Source organism: Onychostoma macrolepis, chromosome 08 (genome assembly GCF_012432095.1).
Source record: "Onychostoma macrolepis isolate SWU-2019 chromosome 08, ASM1243209v1, whole genome shotgun sequence".
Lineage (NCBI taxonomy): Eukaryota > Metazoa > Chordata > Actinopteri > Cypriniformes > Cyprinidae > Onychostoma > Onychostoma macrolepis.
In genome coordinates this window covers 21,278,266-21,299,404 of record NC_081162.1, presented here as the reverse complement: position 1 = coordinate 21,299,404, position 21,139 = coordinate 21,278,266, and the positions used below count along the sequence as shown (strand labels likewise).

Below are 21,139 nucleotides of genomic sequence, written 5' to 3'. Positions count from 1 at the left end.
AGCCATGAGCATTCCACTATGTTTCAAACTCAGAGAAAAAGCAATACATCAGGAGCAGGGTTATTCAGGGTTAAGAATAGTGTGTTTTAGCATTCCAAATTACAATCTGTGAGTAAGCGTCTCTATTGATGATGAGGTTTATGTTTTGTTATAAGCTCTCTTTGTAATTAATGGTCTGTCAAGATGGTTTCTGATGATGAAGAGACATATAAACAATCGTTGATGATTTTGTCAGAAGAGGGAGGCGAGATCTACAACATAATCCCCACAGGAGGTGTTTGGACGCATGTCATTGATTACAGACTTCAAAGTGCCACGGTGTGATTAAAAAAAGCCTTCTCTATGATGCAAATGAGATGAGTCAGTGACAGGAGATGATAAGCCCGTCGCCCATAGTTGTCACAGGTGCGCACTACTGGAACAATTGTTGGGTTTTTATTTGCCCTTTTTTAATGTCACGGCAGACTGTCCAGACATGACCATGTGGCTTAGCATTTACTTAAATTAGGCAAAGCTCAGTGACTAACTGTAAAGGATCAGTAAAAGCCTTGCTGTAATCCAGTTATTACAGAGTTTGCTGGTTTAAAGCAATAGTGTTTGAGCTTTAAAGTCATTTTAGGGAAAATTAAGTGTTGTTTGAAAGTCGTTGTCAGGTGGAACACAGTATGTAGATGAAAAAATTAGGATAATAAGCAAATGAGAAATGTATCAAAATTATGCTTAAAACATGAGCAAATATCTGTCAATGGGTATGGAATTTTTCTTGGTTTAATCATAACTTCATTTTGATTAATTTCACAGAAAACAAGACTCGTTATATCATGTAATTTGATTAAGTAAATGTATCTTTTTAATTTTAAGGATTTAAAAAAATTTGCATTTGAAAATTTAAGAATATTCAAGCATTTACACTGGAAAACAAGAAAAAATACTAAAGACGTGTATCACTTTTTGCATTGTGATCAGTAGGTACAGTAAAAGTTATTCCCATATTGTAGTGAAGAAAAGGGGCTGTAGCATTCATTCCCTTATGCCAAAACCTTAAATACCCATAATACACCTTTGTACTTTTTGGTGCCACCCATCTGTTGATCCAATTGCCTGTGGGTGGGAATACAAAAATGTGGAAGTTTGATCTCTAGTTTTAAAAAGAGCTCTGGAGCTGTCAAAAGTTCTCTGGTTGACGTGTTTTGCATCATCAGGGAGACATTTGGTGACAAATAAATGGGGAAATCTGAATGCATGTAACGTAGAGAAAGAGAACAGATTGTTCATTTACATATACTATGGACTTAGTTACAATATAAAGCTGGTTGAAAAATGGTGGACCTACTCTTTTAACATCCAAAAATATAGCTGTATGGTTATTTGTTTATTTATGTTTTAAAAAGTTCTCTTTCAGTGACATTTGATGTCAAATTTGAAATGAGAAAAGCAGCTATTTGCTCACATGTCTAAAAACAAACATATAAATGCCAAATGCGTATACATGCTAAAAAGAGAAACTTCTCACTGTGCAGGCGAAGGCTGTAAAGTGTGAACCAATCTGAGCCTTACACAGAAGTGTCTTATCCAAAGAAGAGAGACTTTCAATAATGTGCCAGTGTATGTGTTCCCTTGCTTTCAGCTGACTCCAATCCTTGCCTTGTGTTGAATGTCATTCCTGTTGTTTGAATGCCATGAAGGAGGGATGAAATTAGAGCGGGCACATGCTGCGATCATGTGACAAAAGGTTTGGTTGTTTGTTGAAGCCTGTTGTAAGACAGTAACATGCTTAATGTTAAAAGCTGTTCAGCAATCTAATGAGGAAAGAAGGAGAGCGATTGAGGCTGGTGATATCATGGAAATGTGCTTGTCTGCGCTGATTGAAACGTCTTTGTGCGTTCCCTCTTTCATTTGCGACAACGTGACTCAGAATGTGTGTGCCTGCATGGTAAATTAAATTATAGCATCTAGCTGGTCTCGTCTCTCTCGTGTTCCTAATGGCCCACTTGCGACATAATGCAAGTGTCAGTGTTGGCGATCACTTTAGGCAGATTTTAAGCATATGGTCACACATCTCTCGCTCTTAGACAGAGAGCTTCAGGGGACTGAAGAGACGGAGGCTCTGCTAATGGTGCTGTAATGACTTGGCATTGCCCCAAAATAAATGCAAGAGTCTGTTCCTCAGAGAAAGGAGCAAACTACATCCCTATGGGAGTGATTCTCAAGTGTATTACAAGAAAATATCAAGAGCGTAATTAAATATATGTTGTAGACTCATTATGTTTTGGATTTGGAGTCATTAATAGCCAATGGTAACATGTTGGCAGTTTTTTATGACTTTAGAGCTGTTCACACCTGTGTGAGGAATTCATAAGAGTTTTGTTCCAAAACCCAGCAAACTGCCTACGGAGGGAACACTTTAAAGCATAGTAAGCGCAACACTGAGACAAAGAGTGTTCTAAAAGGTAGGCGTCTTAATTATGCTACCTCTTAAGGTACCTCGTTTTGATCAAGGTTTCTAAGGTTACCATCGCATATATCCTTCACATACAAGGCAATCCCATAATGCATTGTAAGAAATTTAGTGAAATTCAAGGGTGAGAGAAATGTTGATTAGAAAGATTAGAAATATTGTTATTGCCCAACTCTATTGAGATCAATTGTAAGTCAAGTGTTTGTTTGTGTGGCATGAAGAGATGTTGCCTACTGTATATACAGTAGGTGTTCCAAATCACTCACTTAAGAAGTTTCATGATGTTTAGAATGCTGCCTTAGAAGCTCACTAGGTTTTGGAAAATCTCTTCTGGCATATGTGTAAGCTTTAATTTTTTCTTCTGTTCTGAATGTGTGACTGAGCACTGTGCATTAATTTTTTTTCAAATACATGTAATGCAACATGTATTTTGAAATACAATGTAATGAACAGGAATGCGTGAATATGTCTAACCCACATACTATATGCATTTCTGTTGCAAGCATCCTAAATGGATGGTTCTTGTTGCATCATATTGCACTGTATGACAGCTGTGGCAGACCAGGAAAAGTAATACCTCCTGCCATGTCTCATAATTATAATGCAGCCGAACAATGTAGGGAACAGCTGTTGAATAAGACTTTTCTAGGTGCATTTCGCTGTCAAACAAATATATTGTGACCTTCCCAAGGGCAAACTAGCTCCCATGCTAGTCTGTCAAGTTCTTTTTGAGTGTTTTTCTAGATGCTGATTGCATCAGTCAAGATGTCATCAGGATGCTAGTGTTTATGTTGTTATCGTTTCCACAAGGTTACATTGAAGCTATTACTTGGTGTTTGTTTCTCTGAGAGAGAAAAAAACAAAAAAACATTATTTTTGACAAAAATAAAGTTGAATCTCCATGAGTCAAACACACTATAAAAAAGCCCATCTTGCTCCAATTTAGATGCATGCATGTCACCCACACAGTGTTCATTTGTATTGGAGGAACAGTCAGCATTTGCATGTGATAGTATAAGACGCTGCCCAATTTTGCTAATCTTGTTTCTTTCTATTAATGAACTTTCCTTTTTTAGATTTACTAATGTGATACATCATGGGATTTTATCAGAGCAGTAAGTTTTAATTGTAGACTCTTGAAATATATCTGAAATCATTGGCTTTTCAAAAGGATTATTGAAGCTTAAGCTTGTCAACATGGATTTGTGTTATATCATTAGTGAATTTATAATAGATTTTTAATTAATTAATTTATTTATTTAGCAACCAGTGTGTCTTAACCTGGTGCGACACAGCAAGTTTCCATCAACAAGTGATTTGTCTGTTCACACCGAAAGCAAAGATACTGCAGAAGGTGACGTTAATAACCAGTCAGAAGATATTTAATGTTTTATGTACAGTTATGAGGAGATTTTGGACCAATGAGATAAAATTGAGCGGTGTTGCACATGCAGGAATAAAAACGAATAACAAAATGTTCTTTTGCTATATGGACTATAATTAGGAAAAATTATTTTTAATCTGAATTTTTACATTTAATAAATTAAATGTAATTTTTAAAATTAAATTTTTAATTGTATTTGTAGATAGCAAAATTTGTGGAAAAAGACACACATCTCCTCATGTGTACACATGAACATGCACACACATAGCCTGTGGCATAACCAAAGGTCACACCGGTTTGCAAAACAGCATGTTCACGAGCCCTGTGTGGTGCAGCATCGACAACCTGTGTGTGAGAGCAGTAATTTAGGAAGGCTTTGTTTGAAGTGCTGCTCGACGTGTGATTTGAGCTCAAGCTGATGGAGTGCTGGAAGAAGGGACAGAGATGTGTCTGGAGAGAAATGCAGTCATTTGGTAAATTGGAAAACTTACAGATGGAGTCATTAGGGAAGAACATGTTTGTTAGGGTGTGGGTGTGTAGGCAGTGAATGTCGCGGAGGGGTGGAAGCACATGTTGTTGCCTCTGTTAGTGACGCACATGGGAAGGAGATCATCCACAGGTGATGTCATTATTTGGCATCTCGATTCCTGAAGTGGGCCGGTTGGGCCACGAGGTCAGGTGGACAGGTCAGTTGTGGTGGGTCGATGGCATCTGCGGGAAGGACAGGGGCTTAATGAAGCGAGTGGGGTGCTTTGCTGCTCGGCCAGTGGGGAAGCCGCAGCTGTTCGCCCCTCTGATCCCCACTGTGTGGCTGAGGGAGGAAGTACCCCACCGTGCCCATGCTTACTCAATAATTGATCCTGTCAATCGGCCCTAGGCCTCCCTCCAGTGAACAGGAGAGGGAGAAACAGAGGATGTGGTGGGAGGTGTTAAGGATCTCTTCATTTGCCTTAATCAGGTTCAGAAAACCACCTGATGAATGAGAGTTTTAAAGTCAAATCAAATGAATCCTGTTTGCTTTTCTGGTCTTATTATTCTAAAGAAAGTTAGCATTTTGCTTATTATTTTAAAGAAAGAAAGTTTGTGAAATGTTTCTTGAGCACCAAATCAGCGTATTAGAATGATTTCTGAAGGATCATGTGACACTGATGGTCAGAGTGCCAGTGAGAGTTCACTGTGGGCTTCTCAGAATGATGACGCAGAAATAGAAACTCTATTTTTCCACACATTTATTCTCTATATATCTCCTAATCACTTTCTCTCTCTCTCGTACTCCAAGCTTTCATTGGATTGAAATGCTATTCATTCTTTTGCTCATTGAAAAGCACTTCGAACTGTATCACATTCCACTGCCACTACTTGCACTGCTAATTTGAAATATATTGCAGCTAAATGTAGAAATAGACTGAGAGAGCTTGGAAAAGAGAGAATTTGCTGATAAAGTCGCTGAAGGTAATGGCGATACCTGTGATCCTGTGGTTGGACTATTTAGTATTGCCAAATTTCCTGAACTTATTTAGAGCTGATTTGAAGAAATATTGAGTATCATGTGTCGAGCTGGGTACATTGAAAGGATGTTTGTGTAGTCAGTATTGATTGTACGAATGCATTCAGCAGCATGTAGAGAACACTGATGGCTCAGAGACCATATTAACTCTGAGTACTGACTTATGGCAGACAGGAGAGAGCCTGTTGCCACGGATACCGTTCTCTCTCTCTCTCTCTCTCTCTCTCTGTCTCTCTATTGCTCTTTCTCAGATTGCAATGGCTGTAGTCTCTCTTTCTCTCTATGTTCCTCTCACACTCTTTTGCTTATTATAAAAGCTAAAATAATGTATCCATGTATTAAGTTACCAGCAACAAGTTTTTGAAAGAAATACTGTGAGAAATGGCAAAATTATATCCCAAAACATAGCAAATTTTAGCATAGAGATGTCAGATTTATTTTAGATTAAAGAGCCGTACTGTAGGGAATAAAGTCACTTTTTGCATTAAAAAAAATGTATTAAATGTATTAAACCCGTGCAGAGCATGTGCACAACTTTCATTTTGAGGTTATACAGCCTTTTTAGAACACTATTACTTTTGAAATGTTCCTCTTTGTATTTATCACATTCTTTTATTTAAATATCTTAAACATATACTGTCTAATTTACCAAAACATATGTTGATTTTACTGTTTATGCCAATGCCAACAAATTGCTATTATGATACTAGAACAAGGACTAAGCAAAGTCTGGGCTTAATTTAATTAACACAAACTGAAGGAAAGAAAGGCACAGAAGAGAGAGAGACTTCCCCAGAGGTTTGTCCTCTAGCTGCCTGTTCTATTTGTACTGAACTCCCTCTATCTTCTCTGTCTTAAGCAGATTTGGGCTCTTTTATTTACTGTTTTTCGTCCCCACACACACTGGCAGAAATTGGCAGGTGCCTACATAGCAAAATCCAACATTTTTCTGTACACATGCAAATCAGTGGCTGACTGTGAACTCACAACCACCAGGGGTCCTGAAAACATCTTGTGAACTGCTGCTCTCTTTCATTTTACAGGACAAGGCAATGGTCTTCATTCACTTGTTGGCTGTGTGTGTTTGTGTGGGAGAAACACATCTTTTACACATGCACACTGAAACATGCTCTAGGGGTCTCACCACCATGAAAAACCTGGAAATATTAGTTATTTTAATAGTTTGGAAATTTCTATAGTGAGTATAAAGTAGATTAAAAAAAAAATAAAAACAGACAATCCATAGTGGTTCAGTTTGTCAGATTTGTGAGTGAATCATTCTTTCAAGTCGTTTCTTTTTGAATGAGTAAGTTAAACAAATTCACAAATCAAATAGGCAGTTTTATTAATGTACTACAGTATTAGGACTTGAGCAAGGAACTAGGATTTTAACAATTAAATTGTTGTCGTGTTTATTTTTTAATGTGCGAAAATTTCGAATGAGAATTTCGGACTCAGTGTGCAAAGACCTTAAGTAATGACAAGTGAAAAGTTTTTATATACACAAGTATGTGATGTTTAACTTTTCATAGTGAGCACAGTAACAGAGTGTGATCTTGAGTTAATATGCATTTCAATGACCAAACATCAGTCTTAAGTATGTACTCTTCCTTAACATTCCTCCTCAACTCCGTTTGAATATATGATCCTGGCCACCATTATCGCCAACTGCATTGTCCTGGCCTTGGAGCAGCACCTGCCTGGAGAGGATAAGACACCCATGTCAAAGAGACTTGTGAGAACATGGCTACACTCTTAAATATACATATATAAACTACACATGACGCATTGTTATCCTTACCTCCTCTTTCAACTGATTTTTCATTTGAAAGAAACATTGTTTATCCAAATCATTTATTATAAATGAATCAATTTGGCCTAGTTATCTACTTATAGATGCATTTCTAGCAATTTGTGTAATGAGAAAACCTATTCTGGATCACGATCTAGACACCACAGTTATTCTTTAAATGTAGCACGGCCCTTCTCTCTTGTGCGCTTATATTCTTTTCTTCCTTATATTCTTTGTTCTTGACAACTTTATTCAGACTAGTTTCCCCCATTGAATCACTCAAAACAAGCTAATTATTCCCATTCAAAGAGTGTTTCGTTACTGTTTTACTTCTGTTACATATTTCTAAGGAGTGCTTGTTTAAACAGAGGCAGGTAGTGGCACTCTTACCTCAGTAAGTAAAACCTCAATTAAAACTTAATAATGATCAAATCTTAATAATTAATTTGTTGAATAGAACATTCAAAATCTGATGAGCACCCTACCTAGATGGCATTTTTTAGGGCAAGTTTGAATTCTATTTTTTTCCCCCTTTTATATAGGTGGCTTCAGTTGTCTTACACCCAATCCATTCTCTTTTTTTCAGGAAAAAACGGAGCCCTACTTTATAGGAATGTTTTGCTTTGAAGCTGGAATAAAAATCATCGCTTTGGGATTTGTATTCCACAAGGGCTCGTACCTGAGGAACGGCTGGAACGTCATGGACTTCATTGTTGTCCTAAGTGGGTGAGTGACAAGTGCTACTATCTTCTGAATGACACTGGGTTTGCTGATTTTAAACCACTGGTTATGAATTTCTGTGCATGGTTTTATTCCACCTTTGCTTGCAGATCAGAATTAGTCTTTAGCTTGAGTTAGCTTTTGATAGTTTACTTGTATTTTGCACTGTTGAAAAGGAGAATGTTTCCTTGTGGGCAACATTCTGCATTGGCAAGATGTTGCACAACAAAAGGAAATTTGCTGAAATTTGCTGGACTTTTGCCTCATTTTACCTCATTAAACTCTGCTTGATTGAATCATCTGGGGAGAGTGTTAACTTTCAGACCAGACTGAGTGGAAAAATGAACAGCACCTTGAAAACACTCTATTGCCAAGAACAGATATTGCTTTAGCGCTGTCAAAACAAAAGTGTCAAGAAGTGCTCTCCTCAAGGGAAAGGCTGCTGCAGCTTTCATTTGCAGAGTAAACCACAATTTAGAAGCCTGGGTGAAGGGCAGTGGCCATTTTGCTCAGTTCCGTAATGTTTTTCTGAGAGGCCAGCTATCTAAAAGAGAAAGAAAGAAGAGAACGAAAGAAAAAAGCAGATACACACATACACAGTGCAACGTAACGATACATATGAAATATTAATCGCTGTCATAGTGTTAAAGTACAAAGGGAGATGGGCTTCTTAGAGAATTTTACATGATTCCAGCTCGCTTTCATTATTGATGAGCCCTGGATCTTTGTCTGGATTAAGAGAGAAAGAAAATGTGAGAAAGACTTTAACCTCTCAACCCCAATTTCTCATGGGCCAGTAGGATGTATACTGACACCTGACATGCACACACAGCAATAACAACACACACAGACACCCTTGTATATACACCTCTGTGCCTGTAAGTCAGGACAAAGTTGGCTATACACATCATAAAGGGAAGTAATCATCAGCAGCATGATAGAATCATTTTAGAGACATCACAACAGCACTGAGGTCTTGTAATCATAAGGTTCAGACTGGTTGAAGTATAATTAATTTGATGACTGAGAGTCTAAAAACCCTTAAATTTCCTCAGCATGTTTCCACAATTCTGGTTTTGCCCCCAGCTCCGAATTGGTCATTCTGTACCTACACTACTGTACAAAAGTTTGGGATCAGTATCTTTTATGGTCATCAAGGCTCCATTTATTTAAGCGAAAATAGTGGTAATATTGTGGAGTAATATAGACCAATTTCGTGTAGACGTCACAGTTACGTCACTCGCAGCTACGCGCGCATTGTGGTGGCAGAAACACACGGTAACAAGCAGAGTGAAACGGGAAAAATCCACAGAATAAGAGATAAAATGTACTGTTGTGCCTTTGGATGTCAGAATCGGAATGCAAATCATTTTTATAGAATACTGTCGTCAAAAATGCCATTTGAAGCTAAATGCAGACGTTTAAAGGGACAGACTAATGAATGAAACCTGCTATGATTACTCTACTTTTAAAGCATTAATTTGATTTAAACAGTTGGCCTACATAATATTCACATATGCACTTCATAGGGAATATATTATATTTGGCCTGCAGTTACAGCATGAAATACTATTTAAATCTATAACATTTTACATTTAACGTTACCTATTTTGTCTCGCAATTCTTTTTTGAGACTTTTTCTCATGCAACTTTATATTTTGTATTTCGGACTTTATAACACGATTTAACTCAACAATAGCAAGTTTGTCCATTCTGAGGGGGGGGGCAGAAGTGTGGGATAAACTCAAAAGAGAGAATGACCAGTTGATTTTTCTTATCAGAATTGTGAGATATAATCTCGGAATTGCGAGAATAAAGTCAGAATTTTTAAATATTGAAAATGAAATTTTAACGCATACCTGCTGCTGGTTAAACGCAATAAAACGAGCAGACTGGACAGAAACGATCATCAAAAATACTCGCATTTGCAGCGCACACTTCTTATCAGAAAAGGTTCTATAAAGTATTGTCTTTTGTTGTTACTATTTAAAAAAAAAAATCAGCAACAGTACTGAACCATACTTTGTAAATGAATAAAAATATTAATATTATTTACTATATTGATCATTAAAGTTATTTCATAGTTTGCTAATGTTAAAAGAAGAAACTTTAAAATTTAAAAAATTATTAGTAGCTAATAGTGAATGTTGAAATGAAAACACTCTAACAAGGAACAATACTTCTACAGTTTTCATTAATGCTACGAATGGACTCTTATTGTTAAGTGTTACCATTTAATTTCAACAATCATGCTTAAAGATGGCCATCTTTAAATATCTACACAAGGCCGTAACATTAAAATTACATACATATGGATATTGTATGTGTACTCACACACTTTATTTGCTTCTATTTTTAACACTTGATAATTATCTAATCAAAAAAAAAAAGAAGTTTGTCACACACCGGGTAAAATCGCAGCGCTGCGTCTAGGAGAACTCAGAGGTATCACACACACACACACACACACACACACACCAGACGCTTTGCGTTCAAATCAAGTGGTGGTCTAAAACAATTTATTTAATAACCAAACGGACATAAGTTTGCTTCAAGAATGAACAATGTGGCATAAATGAGTTTGAAGTTCGGTGTTTAAAAACAAACAAACAGAGCAAGCGGAAAGAGAACGCGCGATCTATTACAGCTCCCTACATGAAGCATACAGACTTTATTAGAGCCAAAGAAAGACAAACGTTTTGCTGAAAAATGCACAATACATAATTTATAGCCTAGGGTGAAGTCATTATGCACATTCACAACGATTTGGGACAAATATAATGTAATTTAATAGAAAACTATGTGAATGGCGCTCTGTTCCGCGGCAGGCTTTTCTGTCGGCTGTATTTAAATGCGAGTCTGGAGTTTCCCGTGTGCAGTGTCACGTGTCAAAATAAACAACACGTACTGTCAGCAATCAACAGCAATCAACTGTGGCAATCAACTATCGGTGCCGATTAATCGCCAAAACCGATGAATCGGTCGACCTCTAATGCTTAATCATGTGTAATTGTAAGTTATATACATTGTTATGAGTAATTGTGGCTGGAATAATAATGTAGCTGTAAAAATAGTTGCCTGCTGAAATTGAAATATATATCTTACATCTTCATGACTAGATAGACACGGTGAGTTTGTCTTTACTATACACATTAGATGTGAGTCACTCAACCGGAGGTAATCCTGTCAAATCGTCCATCCTTTGAGTGAGTACAGGTCGGCCAATCCGGTTTCGTCCGTTTAAGTTAACTTTTTCAAATAACGTGGTTCCGTACAGTGAGTGACCTTACATATGCAGGTAAAATCGGAATTTCTTCAGTTATTGTTAAAAAAAACAAGCTAACAGACTTCATAGCTAGCGTTAGTGAAGCGGTCAGGGGGATCCTTCTGCCACCACCGAAGCTCCGCCTACAGAAAAACGTCACAATGTTTACTAACAGGAAATTGGTCTATACTATTTAAAAGTTTTGAATATAAAAATGTTATATATGTTTTAAAGTGGATTTATTCCTGTAATGGTAAAGCAGCCATTACTCCAGTCTTCAGTGTCACATGATCTTTCTGAAATCATTCTAATATGATATCTGATTTGTTGCTTTATACAAGAAAAAGATTTTCTTGCTGTTATCAGTGTTGATAAACCTTTTTTGCTGCTTAATATTTTTGTGGAAAATGTAGTATATATTTTTCAGGATTCTTTCTATTTAAAGAATATAATTTTTTTTTTTTTAAATGCCAAAGATTTTACTATCTCTTCACCAATTTAACTGAATAAAAGTATTACATTAAAAAAAAAATCTGTCTAAAAACTTTATTAGTGTATATGCTAAACAAATTATACTTTTTTCATTCATTCATTAGACTGATTCAGACCGATAAACTCTGAGATGGTGAGTTTTTTGGATTCGTTCACGAAATAAAAGTCATTTGTTCATTAACTGGGTTATATGGTCATACAGCATGTTTTGTTAGCAGCTAGTGCAGACAATGCAATAGAAAGACATTTTGCCTAGTTACTGTCTTTGGGTTTTTTTTCTCATCACATTCAGACAACAAGCTAAAATGAGATTCAATAGCAGTATTGCTAAATAGTGGTACAACATGTAAAAAGAGATTGTACTATTTATTAATTTCTGTAGGATATCTGTTGTGTAATGTGTATATGATAATGATTCATTTCTTAATGTTTTGGTCGTTGTGTTGTACAAACTGATGTTTCTGTATGTGCACAGGGTCAGTCTCTGGCATCCTGGTTAGATTTGTGTGCTGGCAGTACCCACATAATGATCTTCCTGATTATCTGGTAATCTTTGGTTGATGAGGTCAGAGTTCAATTTGATTGAACTTTGAGTATCATGTTACTACACTTGACCTGTGTGCAAGGTGTTGCTCGCTGTAGCTGGATTATTCCTATAGTACATAATTTTTCTGATGGAACAAAGGTGTGAAGTAGGGGTGGGAGAATTCTTTTTAAAAATTCTTTCTGCACTGTCACGTTTTGAATCACAAGTGTGAAAACACTTTGGATTTTACACACTGCTGTGAAAACATGACTAAACATGACTAAAACGGAATGCAAAGTAACATAGCACTTTATTTTATTTCAGAAAGTATTTTTTCATTTTGTTGAACATTTGACTATTACTGTATATTCATGTGCAAGTTCAGGGTTTTGGTACTTGAAAGTTTCATGGTTCAAGGTACTTTAAATATACACTGTGTATGTGTATGCTCCTGAAATAAAAGTTCAGAAAGATGTGATGCATTGTTTTTGTTTATATGACTCATCATATACAGTCTCTTTAAGGGTATGATTGACGAAGAGTTTTATTAATCAAAATATGAAATAATCAAGTATAATCAATGTAAATATAAGCCATTTATGTATCAAGTTATTCTCATGTCTCTGCCTGTGTGTAGAGGCCTGTATGAGAATGGAATGTGCAGACATTTCAAAACTACAGTATATGGTGAAGCTGCACACTCTATCTAGACATTAAACAAAATATATGATCAGGCCTCCTCATCTCCCTTAACATAAGTTGAGGCCCCCAGTCTACTTTCTAAAAGCAGGCTGGAGACACAGAAAAAGGTAACATGGCAATGTATGAAATGTATTGAACACGCCTAGAGAAAAACTGTATAAATAGGCTGTAGGGACACAGATTCGATAGAAATTCACTGCAGTGTCTTCTCGGCCTTATTGTCTCTGATGATAATGAAGTCTCTCTTCTGGCATCAAAACCCCAAGACTTCAAGAGTGATTCTTCATAGAAAAGGCAGAAACCACCACATGATCAAGTATTTTCCATTGTATAGTCTTTAATAAGCAAACAAAAATCACAATAAATTGTAATATCGAATCGCAATAGTTATATAATTGCCAAAACTCAATTATCGCAATATATATTGAATCGGCACACAAGTATCAGGATAGTATTGAATCGGCAGATTAGCGTTTCGTCCCAGCCCTAGTGTGAATTCAGTAGTATTTTGCAGATGTTTAGATGAAATGTAGGCAGTCAGATCTGCACAAGTTTTCTCTGTTCCTTTTACTTGCACTATGTTCCTCTGTCTAGATGAAATGGTGAGGCAGTATTTCATCAAAGCCTTGCACCCTCATTAGGAGTTGAGTGAAGATTATAAGATCTGGTGGTATCAGATGAGTCATAGTCACTCATTAGATTTTAATGAAGTCATGTGCACAGAGAACAAGGAGAAAGAACAGAAAATGAATGATAGAGAGAGAGAGAGAGAGAGAGAGAGGAAGAGGGTGGAAAGCTCACCAAATATATGCCATCATTGTTACTACATAAAAACTGCATTCAAAATGGAAGGTAATTGCAGTTATTATTTTCAATTTACTAATTTTAAGTCATTATTAAATAAACAATTTACTGTTGTAAAAGCTTTCAACAATGGCATGCCAAATAATTGACTACAAATGCACAATGCCTTTTGTCCTACTGTTTCAGGACATTATATTTATTAATTGAGAACTGATTGATTTGTGAAAACATAAAGCAAAAACAAAAGCATTTCAGTTTATGAAGGCAAACTTTATTTTTATTTGAAATAACATGGACTGATGAATCATCTACCATAAGAACTGGAATGTGTCTTAAAGTAAATAGGTTCAGTTTTTAGTTTTTTCTTAAGCACATATTGCCTGGTTCGTCCAAGCACTCAGCATTGTGTTGAAGCATTTGTTGACACTAAATTCATGTGTTCTTGTGTTCTTTCCAGTGTCGCTTCATTCACAGTTATCAGTGTATGCGGGCGTGTTTTTGTGCTAGTTATCATTCCTCTGCTCTTGACTGTGTCTTAGCAGCGTTGTGTACAGGAAGTACAGATTAGCGCAGTATGGTGGCATGGTGCAGAAGTCTGATTGTATAGTCGCTGTGAGTAGGTGGATAAATGGGTTGCCAGTCCTTCCTTAAAGCCTATTATCGGCTGGCTCAGTACTCCAGTCATTTAAATGCAAATGGTGTCTTTGCAATTTTGGGTCTGGTTGCAAGTCAACATCCAGCACCCAGAATCTTGGGGAATGAGAGGACCTCATCCCTAATGGCTTTAATAAGCACTGGTGTCTACTAGTCACCCGCCCCCTCTTTAAGCTGTGGGCATGTGGCATGGTGTACTCCCCTCACACGCTCTATCTGTGTCTCTCCGGCTCTGCCAAACACATAGAGCTCTCTCAGAGAACCTGATAAGCATCCTTCAGATCCACCAACATCGGTCTGTGCTGCCAATTTTATGAAAACGTGCGTGTGTGACAGTAAACATGATTTCTTTGGATGATGAAAATTATGAATTCCTCTAGTGCAAAAGCAAACAGCAGTACTAAAAACAGTCATTTTTACTTTAAAACATATTTAACTCTCACATGTTCAAGTGTTGATATTGGTTGTATTGTTTTTCCCTATTAAACATGTTTTTAGGGAGCCATTAATTTTAAGAGGTGGAATTTGTAGGCCTATTTTCAAGTGTTGCAAAATTGTAACTCTGAGCTTTTAAAGAGGCAAAAAATGCATATTTAGATCATTCATTTTGAATTAACCTCTATAAAAGTCTTGCCAGTAAGCTAGATTGGATTTTGCCTGTGAAGATTCACTGATCAATGGTAAATGTATTCATAACAGTTATTTTGAAGTAGTTTATCTACAGTGACTTGCTGAATGAGCTCTTTTATGTGAATAACATTAAAAAATGTTGTTCATCTAGAACCACTGACCAAGACATCATTCAGAAAAATTAAATGTATTTGGACTAAGCTTGTAAAAAAAATATAACACTTAGACAGTAGTAGGCAGAGACCATGTTGTGTGAATTTGACTTGCTGGAAGATTCAAATTGTAAATAATTTCTCGCCATACTGTCACGATACGTTGGAGCCAGGGAAGCGAGAAGACAAGGAATTCTTCAAACACACAATCTTTATTGATCCAAACACTGAACACGTAGGAAACACGGAATGACAATCAAGACCGGACGCCAAAGACAGGGCAACACAGGGCTTAAGAAAGGGGACTAAATGGACTAAACTAGATAATTAAAACCACATGGCTGGGGACTAATAAACTCATAACCTAAACGGGGACAGGAACAGGAACTAACCAAATATGGGCACAAGAGGGAGGGAACCACAAGACATAGGGACATAGGTCTGACACATACTTGCTGCTAGGTGCTGTTATATGCCATTTTAACTCAAATGGTCAAAACTTGGCTGGTTAGCATGGCCCTGCTGGCTAGACATTGTAAGTACACCATCTGGTTCACTATTGACTGCAATTTAAAATTCGCTTTGTATTTTGAATTGCAGAATCTGCAAATTGTTACGAACTGTAAACATTCAGGCCAGTACTAAATAAAACCCTCTTGTTTTTTTAACTGATATTTTGACTATTGACTAGCATCAGCATGCTTTTCTGTATTTCATCAACGTTCCCAACGTCATTGTACTGTTTACCCTATGTTCAACATTCATATCCACCTGTTATAATTAGATTAGAAAAGCAGAATCACAGTGTCGGAAAAACACACTAAGCTCCAATTAATGCTAGGTTATCATGCTTGGTGACAGGTAACAAATGTAAACACACATCCTAATGAGATTGTGTGCCTGGCCTGCTTCACATAAGCCCAGCGGTAGCCTAATTATCATAAACAGCTGTTGATTAATTGATTGATCAGTTTAAATCTGCGCTCCCCATCTCCCCGCGGTTGTTTGCTATAAAGAAACTGTGGCGTGGGCCTGCAATAATTTCTACTTTTGGTGAACAGGCAGAATCATATAGGAGCTCTCCCTCCTGACAGGAGTTATGAACTCGTCTGCCGGGAGCCTGTCGCACCACGGAAGGTGTCCACGCTCTGACAGGACAGACAGCTGTCATCCATGCACGGCCCCCATTGTTCTAGCAGGGCTTTACGCCCATGCTATTTTTAAGAAGCTTTAGGCTCGCAGGGACAATGCTGTAATAGAGGGAGCTGGGTGACGCGAGAGCAGGGAAAAAGAGCTTGCCTTAGTTTTACCACAGCTCACCTGTCACAGGCTTGCTGGAAGAAACCCAGCTGATATATTCATAATGAGGAGCATATAGAAGACAACATCTACTGGACTAGTAGACAACACTAGTTTGCACTTGGAGAGAAATATGGGTTGCATGCTTTTTCCCATATTTCTGCGACACACTAAAAGTATGTACTTAACTGGTGATGGGAAGGTACATACTTTTGAATATGTAGTGAGACAGCATGGCAGTGTTGTTACCATGATTATTAAAATGGTAATATTTAAGGCATGTTAAATTAAGCAAGCTTATCAGTTATTGATATGTTTGCTTTGCAATCCGGGGACCTATAGCATGCTATTTTTAATGCATTAGGATTTAGGATGCATTAATCCAATTCTTGCATTTATGTGACCACCTATGAGAACATGCATGTAAGCTAAGCGTGTGTGTTTCATGTGCACACGTTTTGTGTGTTAATTATAGTGCCTGTCTGCTAGCAGTTCCTTTACTGAGCCACGTGACTAGCACAATACAGCTTCTTCTGGATAATGCGTTCACACACTCTATCATTACCTCAGCTGCTGATGTAAGAACAGCAGGCTTGAGTCTTGACTATGAGACGCAGATGCTCCAGTGAACAGGAACAGTGTGAAACTCCATGTCACCCTGAACCCTGAACTGTTGTTACTATAAAAAGAATTTTTATTTTCCATGTTATCATACACTTTTGACAATTTTATGTTTTACACTTATAATTTAAAAAAAGTATGTTTAATAACAATATTTCATTACATTTCTGAACCTTAAAAACACCCTGACAGCCTGTTTTTGTACCTTTAGCACTTCTAGATGTAAATGACCACCAGTATGATTACCTAACCACATTATATCGGCATATTTTGCATTGTCTTCAATTGGGCGGGTTAATTTTCAGAAAATGTGGAAAATTTGGTCATATGTTAACATTCCTATGGTTCTACAAATTTGACAATTTATGACCCATTTGTTGCATTTACTTCCCATAAATGCTCTGGATGGACTTGGGAGTGTTGAGTTGTGACCATTAGATTGTCTGCTTAGTGCATCACATTTGCCATGAAATTAAAATATGTGGAAATATATTGCAGTTGTATGTTTTGAAACAGTTTTGCAATTGCAATCAGAGAGTGACCAGTCTAACTTCTATTATACAGCTGCTTTTTCTAAGCAAGCTCTTTGCCTGATATATGCATTACTCTAAAAATCCTCTCTACTGCATGTCTTGTCTCAATAATTTTGCCACAACTGGTGTATAGATGGTTGATCTTTAAAGACTGCAGGCATCCAGTTGTCATTCAAATGCTCTGGACCAATCAGCTGTCAGCTTGATTGACGTATATGGACAAGGTGGGGGGTCTGAGCAAAAGACCTCACACCCTGCAGCTTTCTTTTGATGTATTGGTTCCATATGGTGCTCCAGGATCCTATAGTATGTTGATATACTGTACTCTACTGCATGATCTGATCAGAATTAAAGGGGTCACAAAAAGGAAGATTCATTCATTCACAAAACACTGCTATGTTTTGCTCGGAGACGTGCAACGCTTCTTCTTTGGCTTTGCTTGAAATTTTTCCCCCCAAATTCCATTCCAATTCCAAATTCCATTATATATTATAGACACTGATCTAGGGCTGGAATGATTCCTCGAGTAACTTACATACAAAAAAATCATTGAGGCAAATTATGTGCCTCGAAGAATCGTTTAGTCCATTTTCAGCCCAGCAGTGTTCAGGTTTCACTCTCATCACTGCACCGCGTAACGCTCCATTCAATATTCCGCTGTATCAATGTGCATTCTGCTGTTACCGCTCAAATAACGCACCGACAGGAAATTTCTATGTAGCATACTTGTTCCTGTTTGCAGTAGTGTTACTGTGCTGTGACATGCTGAAGTACAGCTGTACTGGGCAACGCTAGTAAAACTCGTTCAATGATCTGCTCCCCGCTATGCTCTGCTCACATGCGCTGATAATAATAGCTTTGCCAGGGTTTTTATACATGTTTACTTGATGTTTCTTTACACAGAATCATCATTTCTATTCATTTTCACTGATTTACGCCATTTGATGAGCATTAACTTATATTACGCGATCATATCTCTGTATGAATGAATGGCAGAGACGCACGTTTTCCTTTACCACACACACACTGACGCTCGCTGTGATTTCAGCATCTGCCATCTCAATGACGACATAAACACACAAACAACATCTCCAGAACTGCTCTGAGAGTCACTTCATGAGCGTTTTACCGTTTCATTTGAGTAAAACTAGCGTCATATCATATTCACACAGAAATATAAAGGTATTCACGGCAACCCGTCAAAATAAAAGTCGGTTTAACTTGAAGACATTGCAGCAGAAATACATTAATATTGTTCAGCAGAATGTACTACTACTACTACTACCGACAGAGGGCATCAATGACTGACAGCCTCATCAATGACCTGACATGATATCACCCAATTTTCAGCATATCGGTGGCACAGAATTATTTTTTAGGATAAAAGTATGTAAATTAATTGTTACTTCGGAAGTTATCTGTAAAGATCAGGGTCTTTTCAGGCAGGATAAGCAATATATGGAAATTGTTAAGGTGGGTGTGTCAGCTGCAGACTGCCGATTCTCTGCTGTTTACTAGCATTATAGTTGCTATAGGAATGAATGTATTGTTGAATTAATTATAAATTTAACCAGCGTTTAAATGAATGAAATCATTGTTGAAACAACAGTAGCTGTTTCACCTTGTAAACATAAATATACAAAAACACAATGTTCAATCTCTGAAGTGTAGGTCATTGCACACGGTTTTTTTTCAGAGTGTCTATTTACACTAAGTACAAATAGCCTGCCTTGTTGGCAAAGGCTATTTACACTAACTCCGCCCACCAACGTGTGACCGGGATAGTCAACACTACAAAATGGTAGATGGTAAGGCATGTGCTTTTTGACGCAATCGACCCGAGTTTGAACCCGCCTTTTGCCGAACTTTTTTTTCTCCCTTTTCAAATCTCATATTGCATCGGAAAGGCGTTTATTTTCAATAAAAATTAAGGAAATAATAAAAAAGTTGAAAATAAAGTATCGGCTAGGTGTAGGGAGGGCTTTATTGTCCCAATAAGGTGGCATCGAATAATCCAAATAATCCCAATATTGTCCCAATAAGGTGGCATCGAATAATAGCCGAATAATCATTCAGCCCTACTCCGAAATGTTTTCTTTTTCAGAAAAATTTGGGCAAATCAAGCCACCATTATCAAAATGTAATATACGTAATGTAATATGTTCACACTGTCTGGTGGCCATTTTGAAAGCTGTCTGAAAACTTTCACCATAAGAGGAGCCCTTTAAATGTACATGTTTTAGTACATAGTCTTATGTATTATTTTTTTTATAAGAGATTAATGTTCAGACTTTCATCAATAAAAAAAAGTACAATTTCATAGATATTGTTAATAATAGTTGTTAATCCATGACCTTGATTATTTATTTAGCAAAATCTTGTTATTTTAATAAATATTACATGAAATTTATTAAAATATTTTCGCTGCTCCAATTAAGCTCAGTGTGCTCCCTTTAATCTCTTCCACATTGAACGTCTAAAAATACTTCATAAACACATTTTAAATATTAACTGATGGTTGTCACTTAAGTTAATCTTTATAAAATGGTTAATAACTTATTTTCACATCTTTAAGATGACAAAATCTAGACATAACTATAGTTTATGCCCAAAGATGAAAGAGGCTTGTCGTCCATTCAAAGAAGGAGCCAACAGAAACCTGATTAATCTGTCAAAGTCTGAAGCTAAAAAAATCTGAGTCTGTGATCATCATACACTACGTGGTTTTCTATGGAATCATTCCACTCAAATCTGCAGACTGGCTCTGACCTTTGGCAACTAGTGTCAACTTCTCCCGACCGTAAATTGCTGGAAAATCGGGCCAAAAATCATGTAGTGTATTCCAGCCTTAAGAGACAAGTTGACATCCATTTAATAAGAGGCTTCATAATGATGCTAGTGTGTGTGTTCATCCCCATGAATTAAATGTTTTATTGGTTTGTTTTGTTATTAGATTTTTGAATTTGTGTTATTTACCTGAACATGGACTAGTCTAGATGTTGCAGTGTGCTTAAATGGCACTTCTCTATATAACTGATCAAACTGAATGCCTTGTTGCTTGATTTTAGTGTTCTGTTTTTTTGGGATTGACTTTGTACCTTCAAATAAAGCATTTTTCAATTATTCTTTAAAAAGGTTGTTTAAAATAAACAAGAATTTTTAATAAAACATGATGTGAGCTTAATGGGAACAGGGGTGTGCTTAAAGGGTACAAAAATTTACCCATTAAGCACAGCCAGACTTTTTGCATTTAATGATGTACATCTTAATTGAAATGCTTTTGTCATTTAAAGTAAAATTAAATATTTTTGTGTGAGAGATTAACATTTTATTTTAACATAACTTCTTGCACTGAAACCAATATCTTGTGCAAATGTCTCATTGTAGATTTTGGTGAGCTTAATAGGTACGTTTACCCCTATATAATGTAAGATTTATTTTTGGCGTTTTTATGCCTTTATTTTGGATAGGATAGTAAGTTGACAGGAAGTGAAGTGGGAGTGTGAGGGGGCGGGGTTCGGGAAGGGTCCACGACTTAACTCAAGACGCCGGAGCGCAACAATGCTACATGTTGGCGCGCTGCCCATGTGGGTATCGGTG

General features: G+C 37.0%; 1 protein-coding gene across 10 annotated transcripts in view; it reads left to right on the top strand.

Moving 5' to 3' along the window:
• Window positions 1-21,139, top strand: part of LOC131545740 (probable voltage-dependent R-type calcium channel subunit alpha-1E) — an 84,945-nt gene that overhangs the window by 2,597 nt on the left and 61,209 nt on the right. For all 10 annotated transcript variants that reach the window (XM_058784830.1, XM_058784839.1, XM_058784837.1 and 7 more), the window contains 2 exons: window positions 6,979-7,084; window positions 7,728-7,867. In XM_058784830.1, the coding sequence (XP_058640813.1) occupies window positions 6,979-7,084; window positions 7,728-7,867 (246 nt within the window). The remainder of the gene's footprint in view (window positions 1-6,978; window positions 7,085-7,727; window positions 7,868-21,139) is intronic.